The 25189-nt window shown below is 37.6% G+C and overlaps 1 protein-coding gene across 1 annotated transcript in view; it reads right to left on the bottom strand.

Annotated features, from left to right (window-relative positions):
- Nucleotides 1–7555: 7555 nt before the first annotated feature.
- Nucleotides 7556–25189, bottom strand: part of LOC128483355 (teneurin-3-like) — a 143800-nt gene continuing 126166 nt past the window's right edge. Inside the window, exon 4 of the mRNA XM_053459525.1 lies at nucleotides 7556–8183. Coding sequence (XP_053315500.1) covers nucleotides 7846–8183 — 338 coding nt within the window. The 3' untranslated portion in view covers nucleotides 7556–7845. The remainder of the gene's footprint in view (nucleotides 8184–25189) is intronic.

Below are 25189 nucleotides of genomic sequence, written 5' to 3' on the forward strand. Positions count from 1 at the left end.
TGACATTCAACAGTACTTAGTATAATGTTTCAGAAGCGCAGAATAGGTATAATAGCACCTAAGTGGCTAGAAAAACATTTTGGAGTCCATATCTGATTAACGTAACAGATAACAATACTCACTAGTAATGCGTAGTTATAAAGAAAAGGTATCAATGTAAGTTTGGCAAATTATTGGAATTTAAACTCTGTTTAGCGTATTCTGAAGAACAAAGAAAAAAACAAGCGTTTACAAACGTAAAAAACTGTCAGTAACTTGCTATAGAAGAGCGATTTGCGTAAGTTCACGTAAAGCCAAACTATCTGACCAGATATCCTCTTTAATCGTTTTCTTTTCTAATAATCATAATTCATCATTTTTGTGTATAAAGAGCCAATCTCAGTCTGCAGGGTAAAACGAACACATCCATATGTTACTGCAACCTGAAAAACAACACAGTGCGCTAGGAAAACATTATACAAATCTCTTCTCTAAATCCTTGCGAGTTCGCTTTACAGGATCTTGCATTTTCAGGAGCATCCTGCCTGGTGAATATACTAACAACTATACATCTATTTCTTTACATATATATATATATTTATAAGAGTAGTGCCTGGTTTACTCTGTAGGGGAAGAAAGAAAATGGCGCTCTGCCAACATCATGCAATATATTTAATATATTTCTGGCCATCTAGGGAAGCTTATCAATTTGCAAGCTCATAACACAGCATAACACTGTAAACATTGAAAGCTCTCACCAGCACAGCCCTCATCACCATTTGTATTGGTCTACATCTTTATGCCATAATATGCGTATTTATTATTCCGCAAATATACAGTGCTGTAGAAAATGGTGTCACTACATAGATAAAAATGATAATACTAATAAATAATTCTTTCATATTTTTGCATCGTGGATTCCCTTTTCTCTTCAAAGGGAAAATATATCTGGAAAATTTCATTTTGATGTATGTCTGGCGGTCAGGTTGAAGGAAGAGTGAATTAAATTTACTCTTTCTTTTCCCTTAATGTCCATTAGCTTTGTGTAAATTTAGCTTATGTGATTCAGCGGATATCAGTAACGCCATTCCATGCATCGTAGAATAGGGAATGTATCTTAAACACACTTTGTAGAAACCAGGAGATAGGAACCTCCCAGCGTAGGCTACCTGGAGCTCTCTGTCTTCTGAGGGGTGGCTTTGTGGGGCTGGCCCTAGCCACATGTTGGGGAAGGATAAAGTAGACAAGGTACGGGCCATTCAGGAGTGGCTATGGCCACACACCACTCTCCTGCCCGGAGAAAGAAGAAACTGGCTTGGAGACCGAGGGACGGAAATGTGCGTATACAGTAAACATATAAGAAAAGTATGTGGCAACTTTGGGTCTAGGGGGCAAAATCGGCCAGATTACCCAGTGATGTAGCCAAAAAGCAATTTGGCAAAAACATATTCAGCTCTTATGTCTACCCTACATATATTCACCAACATTGACTCCACTGGAATCACTATTATCACACTTGCAGTCATTGCACCAATATTATTAGACAAAAAATTATGCCTCCCAGTGACCTGGAGTAGAAAGTTAAGATAAAGCCTAATCCTGGGAAAATCAAGAACAGTACCTGGAGAAATACACTGCAGCTTGCAGCCAACACCAGCCAGCGAACATATAGCACCCCTTGACCCAAATGATGACGCTGGAACCTGTGTCGTTAGGCACCAAGCTGCCAGTGACCTCATTTGCCAGAAAGGCCAAGAGCTGCCACATCAGCCCTATTGCTGGGACTGCTCTAGCAACTTCAGGGCTGTTGTCCGTTATACATCAAACTATTGCTTTTGTCAAGCCCAGTGCAGGATACACAAGGGCATTAAGGTGTGTTTTCTTAACAGTGTGCTTATTTATTCACTTGCCTTCTTGTTTGCTTCATCTGCTCCTGGTAGACGATGCATTTGCTTGCCTTGCCTCAAGCTCTATGTTCTCTGTTATCCATTGCAGACATCACCTCTCTCTTATTTTCAAATCTTGATTCAAGGCCCATCTTTTGCAAACTTTTCCATAACCTCCCCACCGAGACCAACAATTACATTAGCCTCTCTGCCACACTAAATGCACTTACACCTACTCTGATCACTCTCCGCTACACATAATGCACTTAACTCTGATATGGAAAAGCACTTGTGTTTTCCTCCTTTTGTCTCTGGCCGTCTGGTGCTTACGCTGTAGACAGTTTGAGAAAAAGATAAAAGGGATTCCCTTCTCTTACTGTCTGCTCCAGCGTGCAGCATTTTTAACCTCTGGGATTTTCGGATTGTTTTATTTTAATATTCTGTAGAGACATCTCATCCAAGAAATATATCTTCTTTTCAAGAATGTTCAGACATGTCATGCAGATTTTACTTGTCTTCTCTTGGCAAAGACTGTATCAGAATTCTACTGTCAGCCCAAGTGGGAAGTAATCTCATTCGTGGTGTCTATCTGCATGGATTTGGCAGATTGTACTATCGATGAGCACAAACATTGTTTATAGTTTATGGTTCCTCTTATGGAGTGAGAGCAGACATTTCAAATGTAGCAACAAGGTGGCAGCTCTTCCATGCAAAAAACCCAGAACATGCTTAAAGGGACACTCTAGCCATCATGTGCACTTTAACCCCTTCGGACAGATAGATGGTGTTGGCTCACAGTGATCAGCAAGCAGGGCTCCTAGATCAACCAGACTCATCAGAGGTCTCAGAATTGTCTAGAAACCTTTTTAATTGCTATTCAGGTGTTATATCGGGTTGGTCAGCAGGAAGCTAGTAACCCTTTAGAATTTAGAACTATAATGATGGGGCCAGGATAGTAAGAGTTAAACGTGTTACATAATTAGAATTCGATTAGAAGGGCGTACAGCTTATATTGCAGAAAGTGGTATCAAACAATAAAATCACACAGCTTAACATTATGTTGCAGTTTATAGCTTCCTTTAATTATTTATAAATTGGTATGCAGATCCGGAACATCAGCACTTCTAATGCAGTCCAGCTGCCGTGGCAAAGTGATCCCACAGCCTTATATATATATATATATATATATATATATATATATATATATATATATATATATATATACCATTACATAAGTTACTTTCAAGGGATCCATGTATAAAGTGGATATAGAGGCAAAAGGTGATCACTGTTGACCTTATTTGCATGCGCCTACCCAGAATCCCTTGTGGTTGTGGCAGCACCATGAGATTTTTGATGGAAAAACAAGCCTTCTGGCCTATCTGGTGCCTGTAGATGAGTGTTTAATAATGCTTCTACTACCCCCTATATATATATGTATATATATAGACAGTAGGGTCGCAGTGCATATTTCAGAACGTTCAGGGTTTGACCTATGGTGTGTTTATGGCCAGTGACAATAATGAAAAATAAATTAGTGAACTATCTTGCATTTATTAAAGTCAAGTAACCATTTATGAAGCGACGCTGTTAATTTCATTGAGGCTTGAAAGGTGAGCAGCTTAGTGTGTTTAAAAAAATTACCAAAATCCATGACAGACCTGTAGAGAGGGCTACCAAACAACAGAGAAACCATAGTCAATCTAATAGAAGAAACTTCTTTTACTGCTTTAAATATCAAACTATTTACCATAATCAACTCCCCACAGCCAATTTATTTTAATAAAAAATACCCTTCAAATACATTAGAGATACTAAATATAGGTAAAAACATTTGTCTACATTATATTTTTATGACTTGGACCAAATGAGTTTATTTCTAATAATATTTCCTTTTATTATAGATACATTTTAAACACCACCAGATGCTTTAAGTTGTAAGAAAAAATAGGGCAGAAAGTTCCTTATGGAGACTTTGTAGAAATAATAATGTACATAATAGCTACCAAATTGGTCCTTTTAATTGCTTAGTCCTGATGGTAATTTAATTAACATTCAGTGCACATAACTGGTACATTTCATCTTCAGTACACAGAACACATCTCTCGGACTTGGAGGTACTGTGTGAGTAATACCTTACATTAAAAAAGATGAATACATTTTTTCATCCAAGCCAAAAGATGTCTCTGGCTTCATTCTGTAGAGACAACCATTCTTTCCTTGCTGCGTCATTATAAACTCCTCAGAAGAAATCTTGGAAATGAAGATTATCATGGAAATGTAAGAAATGGTACTTGAAAAAAATAGCTTTTTAATTTCACTACCCTAACCTATGCCAGACAAGATTTAAAACAAATGTATACTTTTTTTAATGTCCCATTAAATTGACAAAACAATCATATTTTCCATATTGCGATTATTTACTGGCTATTTTACAAAAATGTGTCCCTCGTATGTATTATCACACCTTGTTTGAATCCTTGAGCACATTTAAGTACTGATCTAGCAATAAATGAGGATGTTTCCCTATGACATGTAAAGTCTTCTGTTTAGATGTAAGAAAGTACTTCTGTGGATTTTAATTGCACCATAATCCATTTCCCCAATGAACATCAAAGGCCACACTCCTCCCTTTACTGTGATTTCAATTGCTCTCATCAGCTAGAAAGTTTAAAGCATGATCAAATTTGTTCTTCAATCACTTGAGCCCTGTTAATAAACTATTCTGTATGCTCGCTCATCCATCCTAGGATTTTGCAACTTCTTTGAGATGTCTTCAAGAGGAGCGTAGAAAGACATCTTTGATTGCAAACAGGCCCTAGGGATAAACTTTAGCACTACTTGCTTTTAAACCTCCACAGATAAAAACAGGTGACATGCGCAATTTTCCCCCCTCTGGCCCACCCTGTTCTCCACAAAAGGAACTTTGAAAACAACAGACAAACAAAATCCTTCTAATTCTCATAGCATTTTAAGTCTCCCCCAATGGAGATTCTATTCTTTCACTTCCACTTTTGAAGTATAGCACAGTTCTTCATTGAACTGTTCCTGGATTATCTTGGAAAACGTTTCCTATCACAATGGGAGCAATACCCCAACTATAATTGATGGGGTACTTACAAATAAGACCCTTTGCCACTTGAAATTCCTTTAAGAGGCGGCTGAGAAAGGGAATTTAGGATTCTTTACAAAGAGGGAACTTAAATCCGTAATTCTTATTACCACTTCTTTTTTTGAGAGCACTCACACCTGGGCATGCAGTGAATTGTGGTATTATTTGTTAGAGAGACCTCCTGGTTCCTGAGATTCTTACCAGTTCTGTTACGTAGCTTTCAGGTTAGCAGCAGGAATTTAAAATTATTCGCTAAATCTCTTAGTTCCCATGGGTTACTGGGATGGTGATGATGTTAGTTTGCTATTGGACATCCATGAAGTATTAGCTACTAAGGCATTCAGCATCTAAGGAACAAGGAGCTTGCTGGGTCTAAAAGCAGAAGACCTCTTGTCTGGTTCAATAAACTGATTATAATGAGGCTGAGAATTAGATGAAATGCATGCCCAGCATACAATATGCCATTCATTGACAAGTAATGGCCAATCCACAGAATGTTACCTTTTGTTCTTTAATGTGTGGTCTGATCATTATTAATGTTCTGCTTGAAGTGCCAGGGAAAAATTACCATACGAAAAAGAAAACAACTTATTTGTTACAAGCTTTCGAGTTCAATAGCACCGCACCGCTCCTGGGATCTTTGTACATGAGCTGACTTAGATGGACTCATCTTACATGCTGCTACCTTGAAGTATGTGTGATGTATAAACTCACAGACAAAAATCTATTATTTACTTAACATATATATATATTATAGTACAGGTAAGCACTTCACAGGTAATCACTTCAGCAATGTAAAAATTAGATGTATCCAGGTAAAAATGGCCGATATTGCATCCCTCTAGTAGATTATAAAGATTAAAAAAAACAATTTTAGGCATAAAAAGCAATTATGATTCAGACTGATATGTGGGGCTATCACTTTAGAAACACATGCAATGGTCCTGCTGGTGGATCTATATTAATTGCTTTGCAATAGAATTAGTCTTTACATTTAACCCTTAAACTGTGAGGTGATGGAGTCTGAAACCAGCTTTACATATAATGTAAGCACTTACTTAAATCAAGAATCAAGACTCTTTTTGTGCTGTTAGACTGAGTAAGAAAAACTTCTGCAATTACTAATATTCATATAGGACATGCAGGGTGCATTAAAGGTTAATGCATGCTGGAAAGAATTTCTATTCACATTCTGGGCCGCTTAAAAAACTTCCATATGATTCTGACACAAATTTGTGTTAATAAATACTGTATTTATTAGTTTGTGTGGGTTTTAGATGGGTTTCCCTAAATCATTTGCTAAGGGCCCGTTAAACACCTGTTGCAATTTCCAGTCTGCCTTTGGCTCGGTTAGGCCTGAATGACCACCAAAAGACATAAATCCAGTTATAAATTATAACCAGCCTAGAATATGTGAAGAGAAATACATTAAAATCAATTTAGGAACTGCAATGCATTGGAATATAACAAATTCGGATGCACCGATGGCAGTGTAGTCCTTTTGCTGTCTGGCTTATAAGTGAGCTTTGTGTTACTTCAGAATGTATTTAATTTTGCTCCATTTAAATCTCTAGATATGTTAAACCCTTTAAATGCCAGATAGTAGAAATGTCTAGCAATGATATTGAAAACGTGTTGAAATTTGCACTAAAAGGGTTCAGAGTTCCTTTAAAAAAATCATCAAATCATCTTCTTTTAAATAGATTTTTTCCATGGCTGGATGAAAATACGGGATGTATTTTAAGTTCCTCTTGTGAAAGACTGGTGCTACCGCCCCTCAAGTCTATACAGCTATATGGAACATTTTGAGTGTTTGAACTTTTCTACCTTGAAGTTTAAGTAATGTTTTTCTTTTAATATAAAACATTTTAAGAAAGGATACAGATAGAGCATTAATGGTATAAATATTTAGACGTTAATATGGCGTGAGAGAGCTTTCTCATCCTCATTCCATTGCTGCCTTCTAAGTGGTTCATTTATTATGCTTTAGCTCAGAGGCTTTTGCAGTCCTCTTACAGAGATCCGAACCCTTTCTGAGGTACCTGCTCCTCTTGAGTACAAATCTGTTGTTTTTATGTCCCAGAACATAATTCCACACATACTCATGCAGACACTTCACCTTTTGCTGGACTCTAAGGCAGGGTTAAACCTTTAAATGCAGCCACTTGAGGGCCACTTACTTGGAGTGGTGAATTCTGGGATAGGATGGCTAGGTTTAGGCCTATGGATGCATGTACAGAGGTATCTCTCCTATAATATCTCTTCCACCAGGCATCCTTTTGAGGTGGAGCAACGGGATAAGGAAAGCCACCTGTAAATAGGTCCTGAGGGTTTCTTGGGGTGCTGTCCTAGGCCATAAACCCCTATAAAATACACCACTGCTTATATGGCTTTGGGGTGTTATACTTTATAAACTAGTTCCCCATCAATCTCTGCTCTAGAATCCTAAAATCACACTTGGCGATCATTTTTGTTCTATTTATGTTCTAAATCACGTATCAGCAGTATCCAACGGCATCAATGGAACCTCTAAATATTGAGATAATGGGTTTGTAATGGTTTTAATAAAATAAAAAATGGCCTATTGCTTTTCGTTAGCCTGATATCAATGGGCACAAATTGCGAAATTTAAAGGATTTTAACATTTTGCTCCCAGCAGTAAAATTAAAAAAAAAAAAGAAAGCTTCCTGATCTAAAAAAAAAGGCTCCATCACAGTGTTCCTGCTGGCATGATGACTAGTGAATAGATTGTACAATAATACCACCGTTCTTTGACATTTTCTAACACTTTTTATAGAATCAAAAAATGTCAGAGCGATGTGTTTCACTTCAACTTGTCCCATAGTTAAAAGACATGAAACGATTTCGTCAAAAGTTATTTAAAAATCTGTTAAAGACGGTAACTGGAGGGTTTGTGCGGAACTTACCAGGCTCGCTATCAGACTTGTTTTCATGTTCAGTGTCGGTTAGTGTCAGGGCTGAGTTGGAACGGCTTGACAGGCAGGAACTGCGCCCAGATTTCACGCCCCTGCCCCACAGTCTCATTGCGTGTTCGGGGGACATGACGCCCTCATTTTCTGTCTCGGCATCGGAACCTGCATTGATGGAGTAGCCTCTGTGCGGGAGCCCCATGTCTGCACAAAAAGCGAGTGCACGCCGGGAAGCTGGTTCACAAATCCCTAACTGCCGTAGGGTAAAATTTTGTCCTGATAAGAGAAAAAAGAGAGAGAAATAATACACGTGAGTCATCATTACCCCGACAGGCTGAAAAATAAACACACTTTTAATTGTATGGGATTGTCAGGCATCACATTAGGTATTTTGAGTAAGATGCATATGTTACGGACAAGTAGATCCTTTTGTCCAGAGCACTTTGCGGGATCTAGGATGTATTCTTCCCCGCTTAAAGCATTTACAAAGTGCTCTCAGGTGTCACGAGAATGTTTTAAAAAAAAGGTAAGGAAGGGTCAATGCAATACATGAAAAGGAATTGCATTTGCTGGCCTCTAAAAGCATTCAGCTGGATGGTGTTTTATTGCTTGAAATACATTTTCAACAGCCAGCAGAGTGACGCATGTTTTAAATTATTATAATGTATACGTTTAAAATAATATTATAAAATTGCTAAAATAAAATATAGTAAAAACATGTTCTGCTACGTAGACGATATTTAAAATGAGTAACAATGTTGTAAATTATATTCCGCTGAGAACATCGTGGATATAACAACTTCCACCAAAGTTTTTATAGTTTATTTCTCATAGAACACATATAAAATTCACATGTTACTTATAAGCAATTTACAGAAGCTAATCAATGACTTACTTATACATTTTACACCACTACAGACCACGCATTACATGTATGATAAGTGTGAATACAGATTAACCAACCCAACAGATTTTTCATTTCTAGTTAAAAGAAACCCCCCCACAAAATATTTGATGTTTTAAAGCAACAATCATTATGTAACCGATTCAATTCAAGCTTTAGCTTTCAGGGATCTGCGTCATTAATCACAATACTTGGGAACTCTTTAGGTTTAACCTGGAGTCTCTGGGTGAAGTGCTGCTTCCTCGGGGCTCGGGGTTACTAGCTTCTTTCTCCAGGCAGATGAACAGCATTTATTAGCAGTGCTCACTTCACTACCTACTCCCAGCTGATTATTATCTTCTCTAATTTTACCAATGGGGATTTTATAGCTAGAAAAATAAGGTAATACTGTTACTCAACTATAGCTAATGAGAAAAAAGTAAATTTGACCTTTAAATGACAAAGCACGCCCATCTAACACTAAAATGGTTAATTTATGTCTTATGTAGCACAGTAATTGAAAGAGCATTTAATTAAAAGGAAATATTAATTTGTGTCCAATAGTTTCAGGGTTTTTTTTAAAGTTATGGCAGGAGAGTTAATCTGCTGTGCTTTAGTGCGCAAGATAATCCGTCAAAACCTTTCCGAAAGTGTTTTACATATAAAATATACAAAGAGGAAATAAATGGAGAAATCTGTTGATTCAACAGATATTCATCTTATTCATTTGTATTCTTTTAATCAAACAACATAATGCCAGCAGACGTTATCTATTTTTGCCAAAGAAAACTGCATGTTAATGTATTAGGGACGAAACGGTAATACATCAGATTGGGGGAAGAATCCATCTTCTGCTGCGTTTTGATATATGGTGCGTTTTAATGGAAATCTCACAAGCCCATATTTGTTTTACATAGTTAAGCAACAAAGAATGTCATCGCCACTTTTTATTTTTTTATTTTTGGCTGGCTTGTTTCACTTACTACTTCTTGCCACATTCCAGGGGCTCTTCAGCTAACGTGCTGCGTTTGGACCCGTGTCTGCATCTCTGCAAGTGTTTATTGGGACATGGAGGCCAAAGGCACAGGTTCCACTATTACAAATCTATTTTAAATGTCAAAATGTCAAACTTTTTGTGATCTGTATTACATCGTGGATCATTACAACATGTAGTGTTATTTTATTAAAAATAACCCTCTATAGGTGTATCTTGTGTTGTTTTGTAGTGGTGGTCATCTTGCGGCTGTGTCTGTCCTTATGGCCTGTTGGGGATGGGCATGGTGATCCAAGTAAATCCAGATAACGGTATCTTAATTTAACGATAAATATATAGTTATTTATGCTCAGAGCCTGGTCGTAACCAATAGTAGGTCCACAAATATTTGAACCATTCAACAATTACCCATAGTAAATATTCAGGGAGTATTGGCCTGGAAGGGCACACATATGAGGCCATCATGACTGGGCTGGTTGTCAATCACCCAATATATCCCACTGTCTTGGTGTTAGCCCAATGGCGGCCATCTTTGCTAATGTATGCTAATGTAAGCATTTACCCCATCTGAGGGTAGTTATTGCCTCACAGTCAGCAGATTGAATTTTCAGCCCACCTTTCCTCGGTTTTGGTTCTTCTCAGGTGTGACAGGGGGTCCCCCAGGGTCTGCCACCAGTGTGGGAGTTGGCTGTCTAATATATGGCAGCTCAGGTGGCCTGAGCCCTGGGGAGTATGTGTTGGTTTCGCTAACATACATGGATTTTTCCTGTAAGCGGACTTATCACCGGCTATGCCTGAGCCAGCATTCTTGGGGGACCCCATCCTAGTAAGCTAGGACGTTCAGTTTGACTTCGGTTATGCACTTTAGTAGTTGTGATATTAGCTGATGCTAATTTGGGTTTTATGTAAACTTGAGTCTATGTTTACGGGTTTATGTTTACATATTTTTATTTACATGTTTATATTTAAGTATGTTGCAAATAAATCTGTGACCTATTAAAATCCAGCAGGCCTCCTGTGTGTTTATTGGGTGGTGAATTATCAGCCATGCCCCTGTCACGAAACTTTATGCTTTCTGATAAAATAACTTCAACGCTTAATTCTTTTAACTTGAAAACCTAAAACTAGCCCAGGACCCAAAGGCACACCATTTAACATTCTGAATGCTTCTCAGAGAGCATATCATTTAGACAACTATGCCCTGAACTGCCGTTAAGTTTATAGTTTCCTTATATCATGTTTATTATTTATATTTATAAATATTTACATATTTATTATAATTTATTAATTCTATATCGGTATAAACTACAGTGCGCGTTGGGCAGGACAGGGCCTCTTGCTTCTGCAATTCCCATGACGCCCAGCCAGCCTTTTGTCTGCTTGAACAGTTTAGCAGTAGGTGTCAACAGGCTGTCTTTGCACATTTGTCTAATTCAATAAAAGATATTGAAATACATGTCAGTTCAGCCCCCTTTACATAATTACACCGGGTCACAATCAGTATTAAGGAGATGTGAAAATCCTGAGTATTTCAGTTAGTCATTAGAAGCCATTTTCTGTCAGAGATGGAAAGCAAAAGGCACTTTGAACGCTAACAGTTTTAAGCTGTCTGTTAATTACTTTAGTGCTTTGATATCCTCAGTGGCTGAATTTCGATTTACCATCGTAAATGGATTATATTAATGAAACGCAAACATTTTTTAAAAAGTCTATGATTAACACTGTATCAAACAGTACTTATCAACAAGTTTCTTGGAATGAGCCTGATACATCTATCGCGACTGTTTGCTCTTTCCCCATTAGTGCCTGATGTTTAAATCCATCAAACATTCACTTAGCGGACTTGTGCTTCTAAATACGTTGGCGTATTCCCCTCTGCGGGGAGGTGGACACAATTTCCTTTTTATGAGCTCACCTACTTTATACAAGCTGCTCAGTCAGCAGAATTGACCACAAGCATAAAATCAACCAAATGTCGGTTTATCTCCCGGGAGGCCCTGCAACGCTGACCTAAGGCCCATCTTCACGATAATTATCATTTACACAACCAACATCCAGACGTTTCCTTTCATTGTGCTCATATAAAATTCATTGTTTATAAGCTTTTTTTGGAATCACAATAAAGGGTTTCTTTCTGGAGAAGCTCATCTAGACGTGGAGATTACCCAAAGTGTACTTTCTCTGACCATAAAACATTATAACTTCCCTAACATTTTATTTTTCTTCCCTAAATGCATTGATAAATGATTCAGAAATGCAAGTTAATGGAAAATATCAAAACTATTTAAAACAACTTTTTAGCTGGTTTTTATTTTGTGTGATAAGTATAGACATTGGACTGCCTTCAGTCTCCGGATTTCAGATCTTCTAGATTAAAACCATTTTGTCCAGATTTTGATCTCCCCATATCCATGTCCAAACACAGTCTAGGGTCATCAAATTAATTAAATCATCTATTAACAGCCATCTTTAGGTAGAGTCCTGCTAAGTTCCACCTCCATATAATGCTTTAAGTCACATAACATGGTGATCATTTAGGACTACTGCGGATTTCCAATATTGTCCCAATTCCTGGGTAACGTTTCTGGTTTTGATTGTTACAGAGGGCAATTTCAGAACCAGGTGATTTGGGATCAGGTAAATAAGACCAAGTCGGTGTATGAAAATGTAAGACCCTCTGCTTGTAGTCCAGCATTGAACACTGTTCAGCAGATGGGTATCAAGGAAGGGAGCTATAAAGTCTCCTAGTCGGTTGTCAGCTTTATCTTACCCGATATTGTCCTTTTTTTGTATCATCAATGCTCCCTCGACCATCCCAGACAATCTGCAAATAAGTTATTGTCTCTGCGACTCTATCTCATCTCTCAGATAACTAAGCATCATGAAGAAGTCATCTTCTTTAGTGACAGTCTGCTATCTCTAAATCACAATCTGAGTATTAGTTTGAATCCTAGGAGCTTACCTTCCCAGTCAGCCAATTTAATGCTTGCTTAAACGAGCACAATGTAAAAAGCAACTGCTTAATCAATAAAAATGTAAAACTAATTGACTGCTTAGAATTAAACCTAACACAATGATGATAAAACTGCTTGTGACAATTATGAATGATCTAAATAACATGGGGATTATTGCACTGTTTATAAGAAAGGGCAAAAAAATAAGGAGTTCCTGCTGCCTCAATGAACGCATGTCCAGCTGTTTTATTCATAAAGACAAATTGAAATAACATCCCATGGACAGAAGCAGATGCAACACCTACAGTAAGAGCAAATATCTATAATTGAACGTATTTGTATATTTAGGCAGAAGGGTTGAGACAAGCAGGCTTGGGAGATGTCACATTACTGTTCTAGTTCTACAGCTGCGGGTGTCGAGGCACATGACTCATTGCAATATTTACAGTCTCATCTTCCTTCTTGCTATCTCATAAAAAAAGTAGACAATAATGTAAATGTCTATAGTTTTAACTCTACTAGACACTGCATGTATATACTTCATGTGTATATATTGGTATAGGACTGCATGTGAGCATGCATGTCAATGTATAAGTAGGTTTACATATGTGTGTCAGAGTGTATGTTGGAAGGGGGTGGGGCGCAAGGGGCAATGATGGCACAAACAAGCTGTTTTTGGTCAAAGATGGCACAGATAAGCAGTCTGGGGGCACTGACAAGTTGGAGCAAAGATGCCACGGTCAGGCTGTTTTGGGGCACTGATAAGCTACTTGGGACAAAGATGTCAAATCCAAGTGCTCAGCAATAAGTATAGCGGCCGTGGAAGGGGGCAGCTGGTGGCACTGCACAGGCTCAGGCCTAGGGAAACGCAGAACATAAATATGTTGCTGTAGTTATTGCACTAAGATTTCTTGAAAACACTTCACTGATTTAGCAATGCATAACAGTGCATTAGTGGAGCCCTTCTTGAAGGAGCTTTACTGGTTGTAGTCCTCATTATGCATATATATAGAGAATTGTATGCATATTGGGAGCTGCCCAATGTGTGACCCGGCACCTGCTTTCGGGACCATTACCCTTTCTACTAAGTCATGGTATACGACATTATATTGTTGCGCTGGGCCTTAGAAGGAAGTACTGTGACAGGCACACCATGCTATTGAGGCTGTGCTAGGTAGGCTATAGACTGTAGGCTGACAAGAGCAGGGTCCGCTCCTCATCCTCCACTAGTATGCCTTTATATGTATTATTATCAAATGTGTATATTTTCTTTCCTTTTAATTTTTCACTCTCCTCTATTGTAATAATGATATAGAAAACTTCGGTGAGCTGCAATGAGTGGGAAAAAAATAATTTCACCATATTGTGAAGACCCACAACAGAACACAACAGAAACAAGGAAGAGTGAGAGAAACCTTGCTGAGTTTTGGCACACTGGCACTTTGACAGTGTTTACAGAGTTAGGCATAATGGTTTGAGACCCTTCATACTATAGATTAATTCCCAATACATAAACTCCCCTGGCAGATCCAGCTATGCCATACCTCCCGCGGCGTCACAATATATATCTTTATATAATTATCTCATCATAGTATTTATAACCATTTACTTTAAGGATGATATAACCAGCAAAATCATGGAGCATGGCTAACAATAAATGACACAACAAAAAAATATGGATACGCTAAAGCAGCTTGTTAGTGGCCCTCATGGACACAACTAACTTTTGGAAGCCTGGATGAAATATGACTTTATACGTAGATTATTCACTTTAAAACACGGCTAGGACTGAAGCCGAGATAAAACTGTTCATCCCTTTGCAATAAACCATAATCACTTGTTGTAGAGGAGATCATAAATGGTTTTACTGGACATAAGTGATGTTTTAAAGCGTTGAGTCAAAATAATAGATACCATAAGGCAATGTAAATGTCTTTCAACAATAAAATCTCCTACCAGAGGCATGGTCCACAAAGGAGGCATTGTTATATAATTATAGCAACTTAGCTTTAATAAGATCAATAATTGATGAAAGCTGGTAGCCTTACATTGAACAAAGCAGCGTATTTGCCTTATTATAATTCCAAATAGTTTTTGTCGTTTGTTATTCTACCGATACACTCCTACGCTAAGCATTAATATATGAAACATATTCCAGCTTCTGCAGCGATCATTACGGACGGAACACCTTAGACTCGAAAAGTGACCTCTGCCCCCTGCTCACAGAGTGTATCTATCAGTAAACCGTACCGCGGTTCTGTATAAAAAAAGACAATACTCCAGCGTAGAGACACACCAGATAAGAGAAATGACATATTAAGCTATTCTGAAATCCCAACAATCATTTTCAAGTTCTTCTTCAACTACGGAAGGAGCTTTCAGTCTTAAAAAAGTAATCCATGACAAAATACTTCTAAACAGAAAATTACCGCCACCGAGGTTGATTGTTCAGACATCTATATACAATATACATGCCTTCGGACGTTCTCTGTGCTTTTACATCTTTTATTATAGCTGATTGGGGAGTACATTATGGCTATAATATAAGACATTTATCTTCTTTCTGCCATACATTCTTTTTTTTCCATATGCATCATTTTCTCAAGAGCCCACTGTGTATCTTAGATTATTTCCTTTTTTATCCATTATTCTTCTTTTTGACCCATTATTTCCATGTTCTCCCAGGATCTTCCCTGTCTTTTTGCAGGGTATAATTTCCATAGCTATACCAGTTCTCCAGTAGCTGGAGTTCTTTATGGGTCACGGCAATTATTATTCAGACATGGACTTGTAGAGAGCCATGGGACACACGCGATCAAGGTCTTTAAAACACCATTATAACAATGTATACATACAATACTTTTATATTTCTACAATAATATTTGTAGCTCATGGAAATGCTGCATTCAAAAACCCAGTTGCTTTTGCAGTTTTTTATCATATAGATATATATCTCAGGTACTAAATAAAGAATTTCAAATTCATCTTTTTCCTTTTCTTCTTCATTTTTTCCAGCAAATCATACGAATAAATCAAACAAAACTAGGATTTTCTACCGTAATAATGTAACTTTTCATATGAATGTTCTTCGACGACAGTGACTGCATACAGTAGGTCAAGAGTTGCTGGAAATAATCTATCTTTTTAATGTCCAATTAAGTTATTCTAATACATATTAGAGTATTTAGTGATGTTTCTTGTTCAAGGTAATGCGCATGACTCAATGGGCCCTGTTATTTTTTTTTTGTAGATGTAGATGAGACAGTGCCCTAAAATCAGAAATGTCTTATAAACATATTTAGTGGCTGAATGGGAATGCAATTTTAAAATTGATATTATAGGCTTTGATACATATTAGCAATTCTAAAGTTATATACTTTTCAATCTAACACATACATAATCCATGGCATGTTAACCCTTTCCACGCTAGGAAAAAAACCCACAGAATTTCCTGCCATATCTTTGCACAAACATTTTAACCAATTAAAATGACACCTGTCATCTCTAAATACCCCACCTAACCCATAACATATTCCTGTGGGAGTCCCATTATTATAATATAATATAAATGCAATTATAGATGATAACAATCTTGCATCTTATGACACTAGAATGTCCAACTCACTCCCTGTTATATATGAACACCACTGCTCAAGGTGGTGGGAGGATTGGTCACCTGGTTGAGGTGATGATCAACTGACCAACCCACGTGGTGAAGTGGAAATCTTAGGGTAGGGCGAGTGATATAAAGAATAAGCTGAAGCTTGTTGGGATAATGTAATTCCCTCAACTAGAGGATATCCCAACAGAGGAGGCCAAGGATGACTGAGCGGTGACAATGAACTGTGGTGAAAGAAGAGGCTCATGGTCCATATATAGGGTTGCTGGTTTGCCCTAGATTTCCTGGGTGTTTGCTGCAAAAGCCCAGTCCTCACTCATTTCTACAGCTTAGTGGATTGATAAGGGGTGATTATCTGATCTTGCCAACTGGCCCATTATCACCATTGCCTGAAAAAGCAACACAGTGAGGCTGGCTAGGTGGTAAAGTGCCTGGAAATCAGGTCCATCCCATGCAAAACAGGACAATTTGGGGGTATGTCTCCCCCAGTCCCACTGAAATGTCCTCCCTAACTTTATTGTGTCTAGCACACCTCTGATACTTTGCAAGCCACCCTTTAGGTGCGAATATATATAGAACAAAGTATACAAAGTAAATTGATTGTGCAGGTGTTTATAAAGTTTGTAATGATACATTTGTTTATTATGTGGAATGCATGTATCAATTTGCCGTTTAACTTTTATTTTATTGGACACATGCGTGCCATTTTAATTTTAATTGTTAACCCAGATAAGTGGAATTAACAGTCTAGATTTTGAAACTGATAAAACTGCTCTCTGTCTTCACTTTGTGTCAAAGTTCAAAACTGTAGGAAAGAAATGCTACTGACTCGCAAAATCTGCCTCAATTTGTCAAAATGCGCTTCAATATGACGATCTTTGTTGTTTGATTAGAAATTAATATATAGCTTTCAGAATGAAAAAAATAAATATGTACTGGGGAAACGGGAGTACCATGTATTGGTTTATAGTACATTTTAACAGTTGTCAGTCTGGCATTATGATATACTGAGAGAGGATAGGGTTAGGAGAGGGCTGACATAGGCCCCCCGGACTGCCCTGATTTTTTTAAACAACGTTTTTAGTGTTCTTCTTGCAATTTAATTTGTATCCACTGGGGGCTTAGGGTAACACAGACTTAAGGATCTATATCCTGGCTGGATCCTTTCTGTGCGACTTTTTTTGGGTTGCTATACATTTCCCTTCTGTAAGTGTGTATTAGAAAGGACTAGGTGGAACATACTGAGCATGCTTTTTGATAGATATTGTTTGGGCTGCTATATTACTGGGACATTTGGCTGAACTTGCCCCCGAGGCTAAATGCTGGATAGGATTATGTTGTGCTAACAATATTTGTGATGGTGCTCAATAAACCATAAGCTGTGGATTTCTATACCAATCAATACACTGTCCTATGATTTATGTACTCCGAAAAATGACTATTAACATGAAAAGTAATAGAAGATACAGTACATTCCAATGTACGACATTATTGCAGTGTTTGTTCATGGTTATTTATGTTACCTGTGGCTACTAACTCTACTTAGAATCCAGAGAGGCTTGTTTATCTATATCCTATAACTTATTTTTATGTTGATGAAAAATAAAACTATAAATTGTACTTTGCAAAAGGCAGCATGGTCCATTCGGTAGCCCATAAACTGAGCAGGTAATTTATACTCAGTGGCTACTTTATTAGATATACCTGCTCGTTAACACATATTGCTAAACAACAAATAACATGGCTGAAACTCAATATATAAAGGATGCAGACGCTGTCTGAAGACATGGTTGTTGTTAAATCAAACATTAAAATGGGGAAAAGATGTGACCTTGATTGTGGTGAGATTGTTGGCCGCTGAACTGGTGGTTCCAGCATCTCAGAAACAGATGACTTCATTGGATTATCATACAGACTCTAAAGTCTACAGAAAATAGTGATATAAAACTAAAAACATCCAATGAGTGGCAGTTCTGTGAGCAATAACCTTGAACTGGATGGGATACAGAAGCAGAAGACTCCACTGCTGAGAACAAGAAATATATACCATATAAAGTGGGCACTGATCAAGCCAATAAGACTAACAAGGAGAACTTCCACCATACTTTTATATCATTTAATTACTATACTATGGTTGTAAGGAATATGTATGTAGTACCATATCATTTATTTCCATGTTTCATACAAGTGATCACCTTCCAATAATCCACTGCTATTTGTGAAGCTAGTTCTCAAGACCCAGCAGCATGTTCGAGATCGGAGCATGGCACCCATTGCGTCAGACGTGACGCAGAGTGCAATGTTATAACATAACTATATGTTATAGTATGTTTCAAATATTAAAAATCTACCTGGAATATAGTGCTACTTACGTCTATCAAGGTAATGATTATTACTGCTCAACGTTTTAACCCCTTAATGACAAAGCCCATACATGTACGGGCTCAAAATGCATTGTTTTCAATGGGTTTAGGGACCGCCCATTGTCCTTAAGGGGTTAAAGAAACAAATCAGCAATTACAGTAACCACCAGTGCATGCATGGCTTCTACCGCATTGAGTGATGCATCAATGTAGAGTTTGAAGGAAACACAAAAACTTTACTTCTAGCTTCTTAACTGTAACCATAACAGCCATTGACCCCGGGCTTTAGGAAACAAAGCGCAAACTGTTTATGAGAGAAAAAATTATTGTCTGACTCATTTAAGAACAAATTGATAAGGAAGACACAGAAAGCGACAAGAAAAAGCAAGCCGGCTAAGAGAGGCGAAAAAGATATCTGAAATACTGTCAAATCTTTTTTATTTCTATTGTCAAGTAAAGAATTTGGGGTGAATAACCCGATCCACTGAAATCCTCTACACTTAGCAGAGATATTTATTATGACAGATTAAATGCTCAGCTTCTAAAATGACTTGAGTGGCTAATATTTATAAAGCAATAAACTTGGGAATTATGGTAATTACTACAACATCACCAATTAATTTATTTTCTTTCATTTAAAAACCATCAGGACAATGGAGCCGCATATTAAATAGTCCTAATCTCTTTCATTGTAATTACTTGGAATTTATTCCAATTGTAAAAAAGCAAGGACATCTTATCTCATAGTAATAGTTGAACACTACATTGTCACAGTGTTTATTATAAAGAGGTGTTCACGAGGGTCACTCAGCCATCTATCCATGATGTACTCCAGATATGTCTTTTTGAGCATAGCGTCTTCCTCTCTATACCAGTAAGAATACCTGGGGAATTTCTTTGTGAGCCGACCCTGAGACTCTTGAAATATTAACCCTTTAATAGTCCATAGTAAATATTCTATGTAGTAAATGTGTTCATCAAATGCCTCAAATACTGGTCCACCTGGAAACCTTGACATGTCATTATTTAAAGATGTGTTAAAGATTTATTTAAGTCCCCAGCATTCAAGCAGGAATATGAACTATAACATACTGGTAGCAAAAGTACATCCTTGGCACTTTATATTTGATCAGAACGGTGTAGAATAGGAAGGGGTCAGTTTTAGGTATGCCTAAAACGGGCATTTTTGTTTTGGAGTTGTGGATAAAGGCATGGCTAGGGCTTTATGTTTATCGACATAGCTGAGTACAGTATCTAGGAATGAAATAATGCTTTATACAACTTTATTAATTCCCACTGATCTTCCACTTCTGGGACGGACTAGCCCAGACCACCTTTAGTGAGAGGCCACAGGTAGGGAGTAAGATGAAATGGTCCGGACATATATGGATTTTGGGTAAGGAGAGGGCACGGGCAAATGCCATTTGCCTGCCAGGAGAAATAAGTCAGTTACTTGGAGACCCAGGGAAGCACGGCTTAACCTGGAGACTCCAAAGTCTAAACCAGAGAGTTCCAAGGTATGTTGATGGCTGACTTTTTCTCCTGTGAGAAAGAGCAGAAATTATGAGATTTGGCCGGTCTGGATCTGAGGTAGAATCACACTATAACTTATGTCTATATCCCCATTTGAATAGTGCTGCCTAGTGTTGCTCCATAATATTCAATATTGTAAAATGTCATCATTGAGTGATGTGTGCACACTTGGAACAGGAGAGGTTATCTGGTATAAAGATCAACAAGTATAGCAGGAGTATGATTATACATTCAGATTTTCCATATACTTAGCAGTAATGTATCTCCAATATAGGAAAAAAACAAAGCTGTAATAATTAATTGTAGATTAAGCAAATAATTAATCTTAAATTATTTACAATAAAAACCCTAATATTTAACATTGCATATACAAAAATATATATTTTATTTTAGTATTCATGTCCTAAAAAGACATTTAACACAAATGAAACATGACCTTCAAGGAACACATTAGTGAGAACATCATTTCTGGAAAGTTTCATAAATATACTGTCATTTTTTTGTGTGTGTGTTTTTTTTTTAGCAGGCGTTGATTTCATCCAAAAGGCTCTTATATATATATATATATATATATATATATATATATATATGTAACAAAAAATTCAGTAATACGAATGAGAATTAAAGGGGAACTCCTTTTAATACTAGTATCAGATTAAAAATACGTTCCCAGCTGTATATTAGCCATTTGTATGTGTCCTACCTCTGCTATCTTGGACTAATCGACCACACAAACACACTGACTCCTTACAATACAGTGGCGAATGATAGATTGCACCAGTCTTAATAACCAGCTGGACTCTGATTAATGAAAGTCTACGAAGGGACAGACTTCATTAGCATTGTCATAAAGAATCAGCTCAGTGTGGTGTTTGAGCAGAGAAAGTCCAAAATACTCTATGACTGAAGACAATGCCTCTAGGCCTTCAGATAAAATGTATTAAAACAATCCGTGTGTTGGCAGCACTCAAATTGTTGGTGCCCAAGTAGCACCTGATCCAAAACAGCAAAATTTAAATAATACAATGTAACTTTTTTTTTACCAACGCTATCCTAGATCACTGCATACAGCACTGCATTTTATGTTCAATGAGAATAATATTTACTCACAGAGCTTCACCTTTAACTGGGGTGTTTTAGGCATCTAAATCACTATCATGTAATTCATGAACTGAAGCATGATACATAATGGTTGACATAAGCTGATATGGAACGCTAAATGAGAACCACCAAGAATAACACTATGTTGTGGAAAAGACTTATGGATATGAATATGTCTCATATTCAGGGGAGCACTAGGTGGGTACAAGGGATTCACTGCCCTCAGGCAACACTACATCCGGTTATAGCCCCAGGAGGCCCAGGCAGCCCTCTGCCCCTGGAGCAGGGCCGGTTGGGAAGACCACGGGTCTCTCTCTAACGGGCACAACATTAAGGAAGCATGAGAGCTATTCCATCAGACCTCCCTAGCACTGATGATAAGTATTATACGCATAACTGGGAACTTTCTGGATTTAGCCTGGAGGTTCTAGAAATCTGGAATAACTACAGGACCTCTGAGGCACACATTTATCCCTGGGGCAAGAAAAAGCAGTTCCTTACCGTGCCCTGTCCCTCTTGCTTGGGGTAGCTTCCCCTCCTTAACTTAGACTTCCTTCTTAACCATCCTGGGAAGTAGGAACCCTCAAGTACTTATAATCATAGACACAACTGTACTAGTATGTTTGTCTCATTCTATTTGTTAGTTATTCTTTCTCATTCACTTCTAGTCAATATGGCTAGATTCTGTCCTGTGTGGTCAAGGTTAGAAGCAAACTTACAGTGCAAAACCATGACATTACTCCTGTAGAGTAGATAAAAAAGGGCTTACTTAAATTTTAATCTGCTTTATCCATCGAAATTGTCCCATTAATGCAAAGGGAAAATCTAAAGTCATTGGTATTTCTGCATCACTGTGTAAATGTAGTTAAACCTTGATAAGCCCAGAAATAGGTAATTTGTCATATGTGATTTTTTTAAAGGTTACAAAAGCTATATTAGCCACATATATAATTGGCAATTTAACGTCAACATGCTTAGACGAAAATGAATTTCCTTTTCAGTCTAGTAGGGAAGTAGTGTTTAAATGAAAATTTACAAGGCTGTTGGTGTTTCAGCGACGGTGGGTTCAGGGACAGAAGTTAAGGAACTCGACGACATAAAACGCACAGAGAAAGTGTTGATGTTTTTCTTAAAGAAATGACCTAAATTCCCTGTTTAAAACCTAACCCAGTTCATAAAAACTTATAATATTAAAAAACTACTTTTAGACACATATTTAAAAACTACAATATACATAAAGGAAATGTAATGTAGACAAATAACTGAAAACAGAATTAGTTTTTAGCTTACTTTAAATACTTTAGCCAATACTACATTTTCCTTCATGAACTACATTTCCAACTATGTCCACCATTTTCTGCTGGCTGCACCTTGGACTGGCTTCTTTGCTGGCACTTTGTTTTTAACAGCATAGAACAAATAGCACTAGAAAGTGAGCGTTAAATTCACGCGTTAGACACCTGAGTCCTTGGCCTGCAGGTTAGCGCCTTGTTTTAATTATCTAGAATACCTACTGGTTTTTGGTTGGTCAGTTCAGGTAGCCGAATGGATAAGGGTGGTCGATAAAGTAGACTTGTTAGGCAGTCATGGCTGCTTCTTTTGGCCCTGTGATGGATAACTTTCAGGATGGAGTGTTTAGTGGAGGAGCATGCTCTCATCAATGTCCTGAAATAACATCATGTTCCAGATGCCCTCATTCCTGTCTAGATTTTATATTAATTGGCCTGCATGCTGCTAACACTGGATTCGGGTTTCTTTACCAGTGTTACTGGTGCCAAAGCAGCCACAATCTGGAAAAATATTCCCTTTATTTGAGTTATTTGGTTTCTTGTTTCCAACATAACGTATCGTGAAAGCCAAAGGTATCAAATGTCGGTAAGGGATAATGCTGAGCGCATTGATGATGTTGGCAGTGCTGTTTCATATTGGCTTCATTATAAATCTGCCAAAAAGAAAGGATGTTTGGTTACTTGTATTTATGATCTTGCTTCATCATGACGGAAGCCATTCTCTGTGGGCTTTATATCATTAATGAAACAGCAGTTCCTTAAAATGTATCACAGTGGCAAGCGGCTATTGGGGATAAACTGAGTTGGTATAGAAGTAACTTAACCTTCAGCAACAGTTTGTGTCTATATTTTTTCTGGATTGTATAGTTGAACACAATAACACATTATGAGGACACAGATTTTATTAAATATAATGAATTTTGATATTTAAGTCAGGTGTGTGGGACTGTTATTGAAGGACACACATACGTAAAGCAGATTAGTACCAAATTATCCTCTGGGGTGGTCCAAATTCTTTAAGTAGTACTGGCTGAACATGACCCGTAACAGTGGCGTAGCCCACAATATTAAGTAGCCACACAATGGTGGCATCAGCTCACACCACATGTGAGCAGATGGAAAGTCCAGTGTCAGGTGAGTGAGAGAGTGGAATGAAGGTCACTGAGCTGCACTTGTCTTCTAGGTCAACGAAAGCCTGGTTCATATACAGTGTTCTGTGTTCTAAAAGCTTCTGCAAGGAACATACTGATGATTTCCAATAATTTCAAACAGTTACACTTGTTAACATGACTTATTTGTCTGTAGAAATATTCTAGCAGATACTTCTTTGCGGTTGTAAAATATTAACAAAGTAAATAATTCTACGTGTAGATATTATGTTCTTGTTTTTAGAAAATGCAATCAGTGCTGTAAAATGGCGCAGCGCCTGGCTCCTGGCACGCGTCTAGTGTAGTCTACTGGTAACTTTCATTTTGTTTTTGCCTCATGTGTATAACTAAGGTAACCATTAGTGTTTTACACAATTAGTAGAGCAATAAATGCTTGTAGAAGTCATATTTCAGTAACCACGCATATGCAGTAGCTTGCGTGTGGAGCTTTTAATATCTCTTGGGTCTAGAATACATTGCTCTTCAAGGAAATAATTTCATATGTTCCAAACGCAAAACCTGCCTACATTATGCTTGTGCATAGTTTAACTCGGCAATAAAAAATTCTGTCATTACTAGGAAAACATTGTATCAAATACAACCCTGTAAGCATCTAAACATGTCTGATTATGGTTCTTTATATGAACCTGGTGGCACATAAGAATCTGCAAGACCATTATGTTAGCTTTTATGCCACAGGCCTTGTGCTAATCGACAGAAGAGGCTGGTTCTTTATGGAAGTCCTAATTGGGAAAAGTGCAGCATTATACGCATAGGATACCCATTCCCATCATGTTTCAATATGGTTGATACTGACCATACTAAGGAAAAGCTAAACGACTGCAAACTTTGCAGAACGATATATGGGCATTTTCAGATCCTGGTTCTTTAACCCCTTAAGGACAATGGGCGGCCCCTAAACCCATTGAAAACAATGCATTTTGAGCCCATACATGTACGGGCTTTGTCATTAAGGGGTTAAAATATATTATTCCACTTTTAAATAAGTAAACGCGTAAAATGCCCCCTTCACATAGAGAAGCTATAGAGATATATTCAAATATGTAGCCAGTTGCCAACTATATTGATATGTTTCTCTGGCCATCTTACAGTCTATTGTGTTGTTAATCATTATGTATAAGAGTGGGCAAGACTTAACTGAAATATTTTAAACAGTGCACTTCTTGTACTACATCAACAAGATGGTTATCAATCAACAAGGCACCTGAGAACATGCACATGTTGGAAGAAAGGTGGAATTTTTGAAATAACATTCCACGGAACAAAAAACATGCCTGTAAGGACATAATAATCTGTAGTCCCATCTTGAAGCAAATGAGTGATTAATGGATTGGGACTATCCTTAAATATTGCTAGGTATTAATTACTTGTGCTAAA

The sequence above is a fragment of the Spea bombifrons genome, chromosome 1 (assembly GCF_027358695.1).
Source record: "Spea bombifrons isolate aSpeBom1 chromosome 1, aSpeBom1.2.pri, whole genome shotgun sequence".
Classification (NCBI taxonomy): domain Eukaryota; kingdom Metazoa; phylum Chordata; class Amphibia; order Anura; family Pelobatidae; genus Spea; species Spea bombifrons.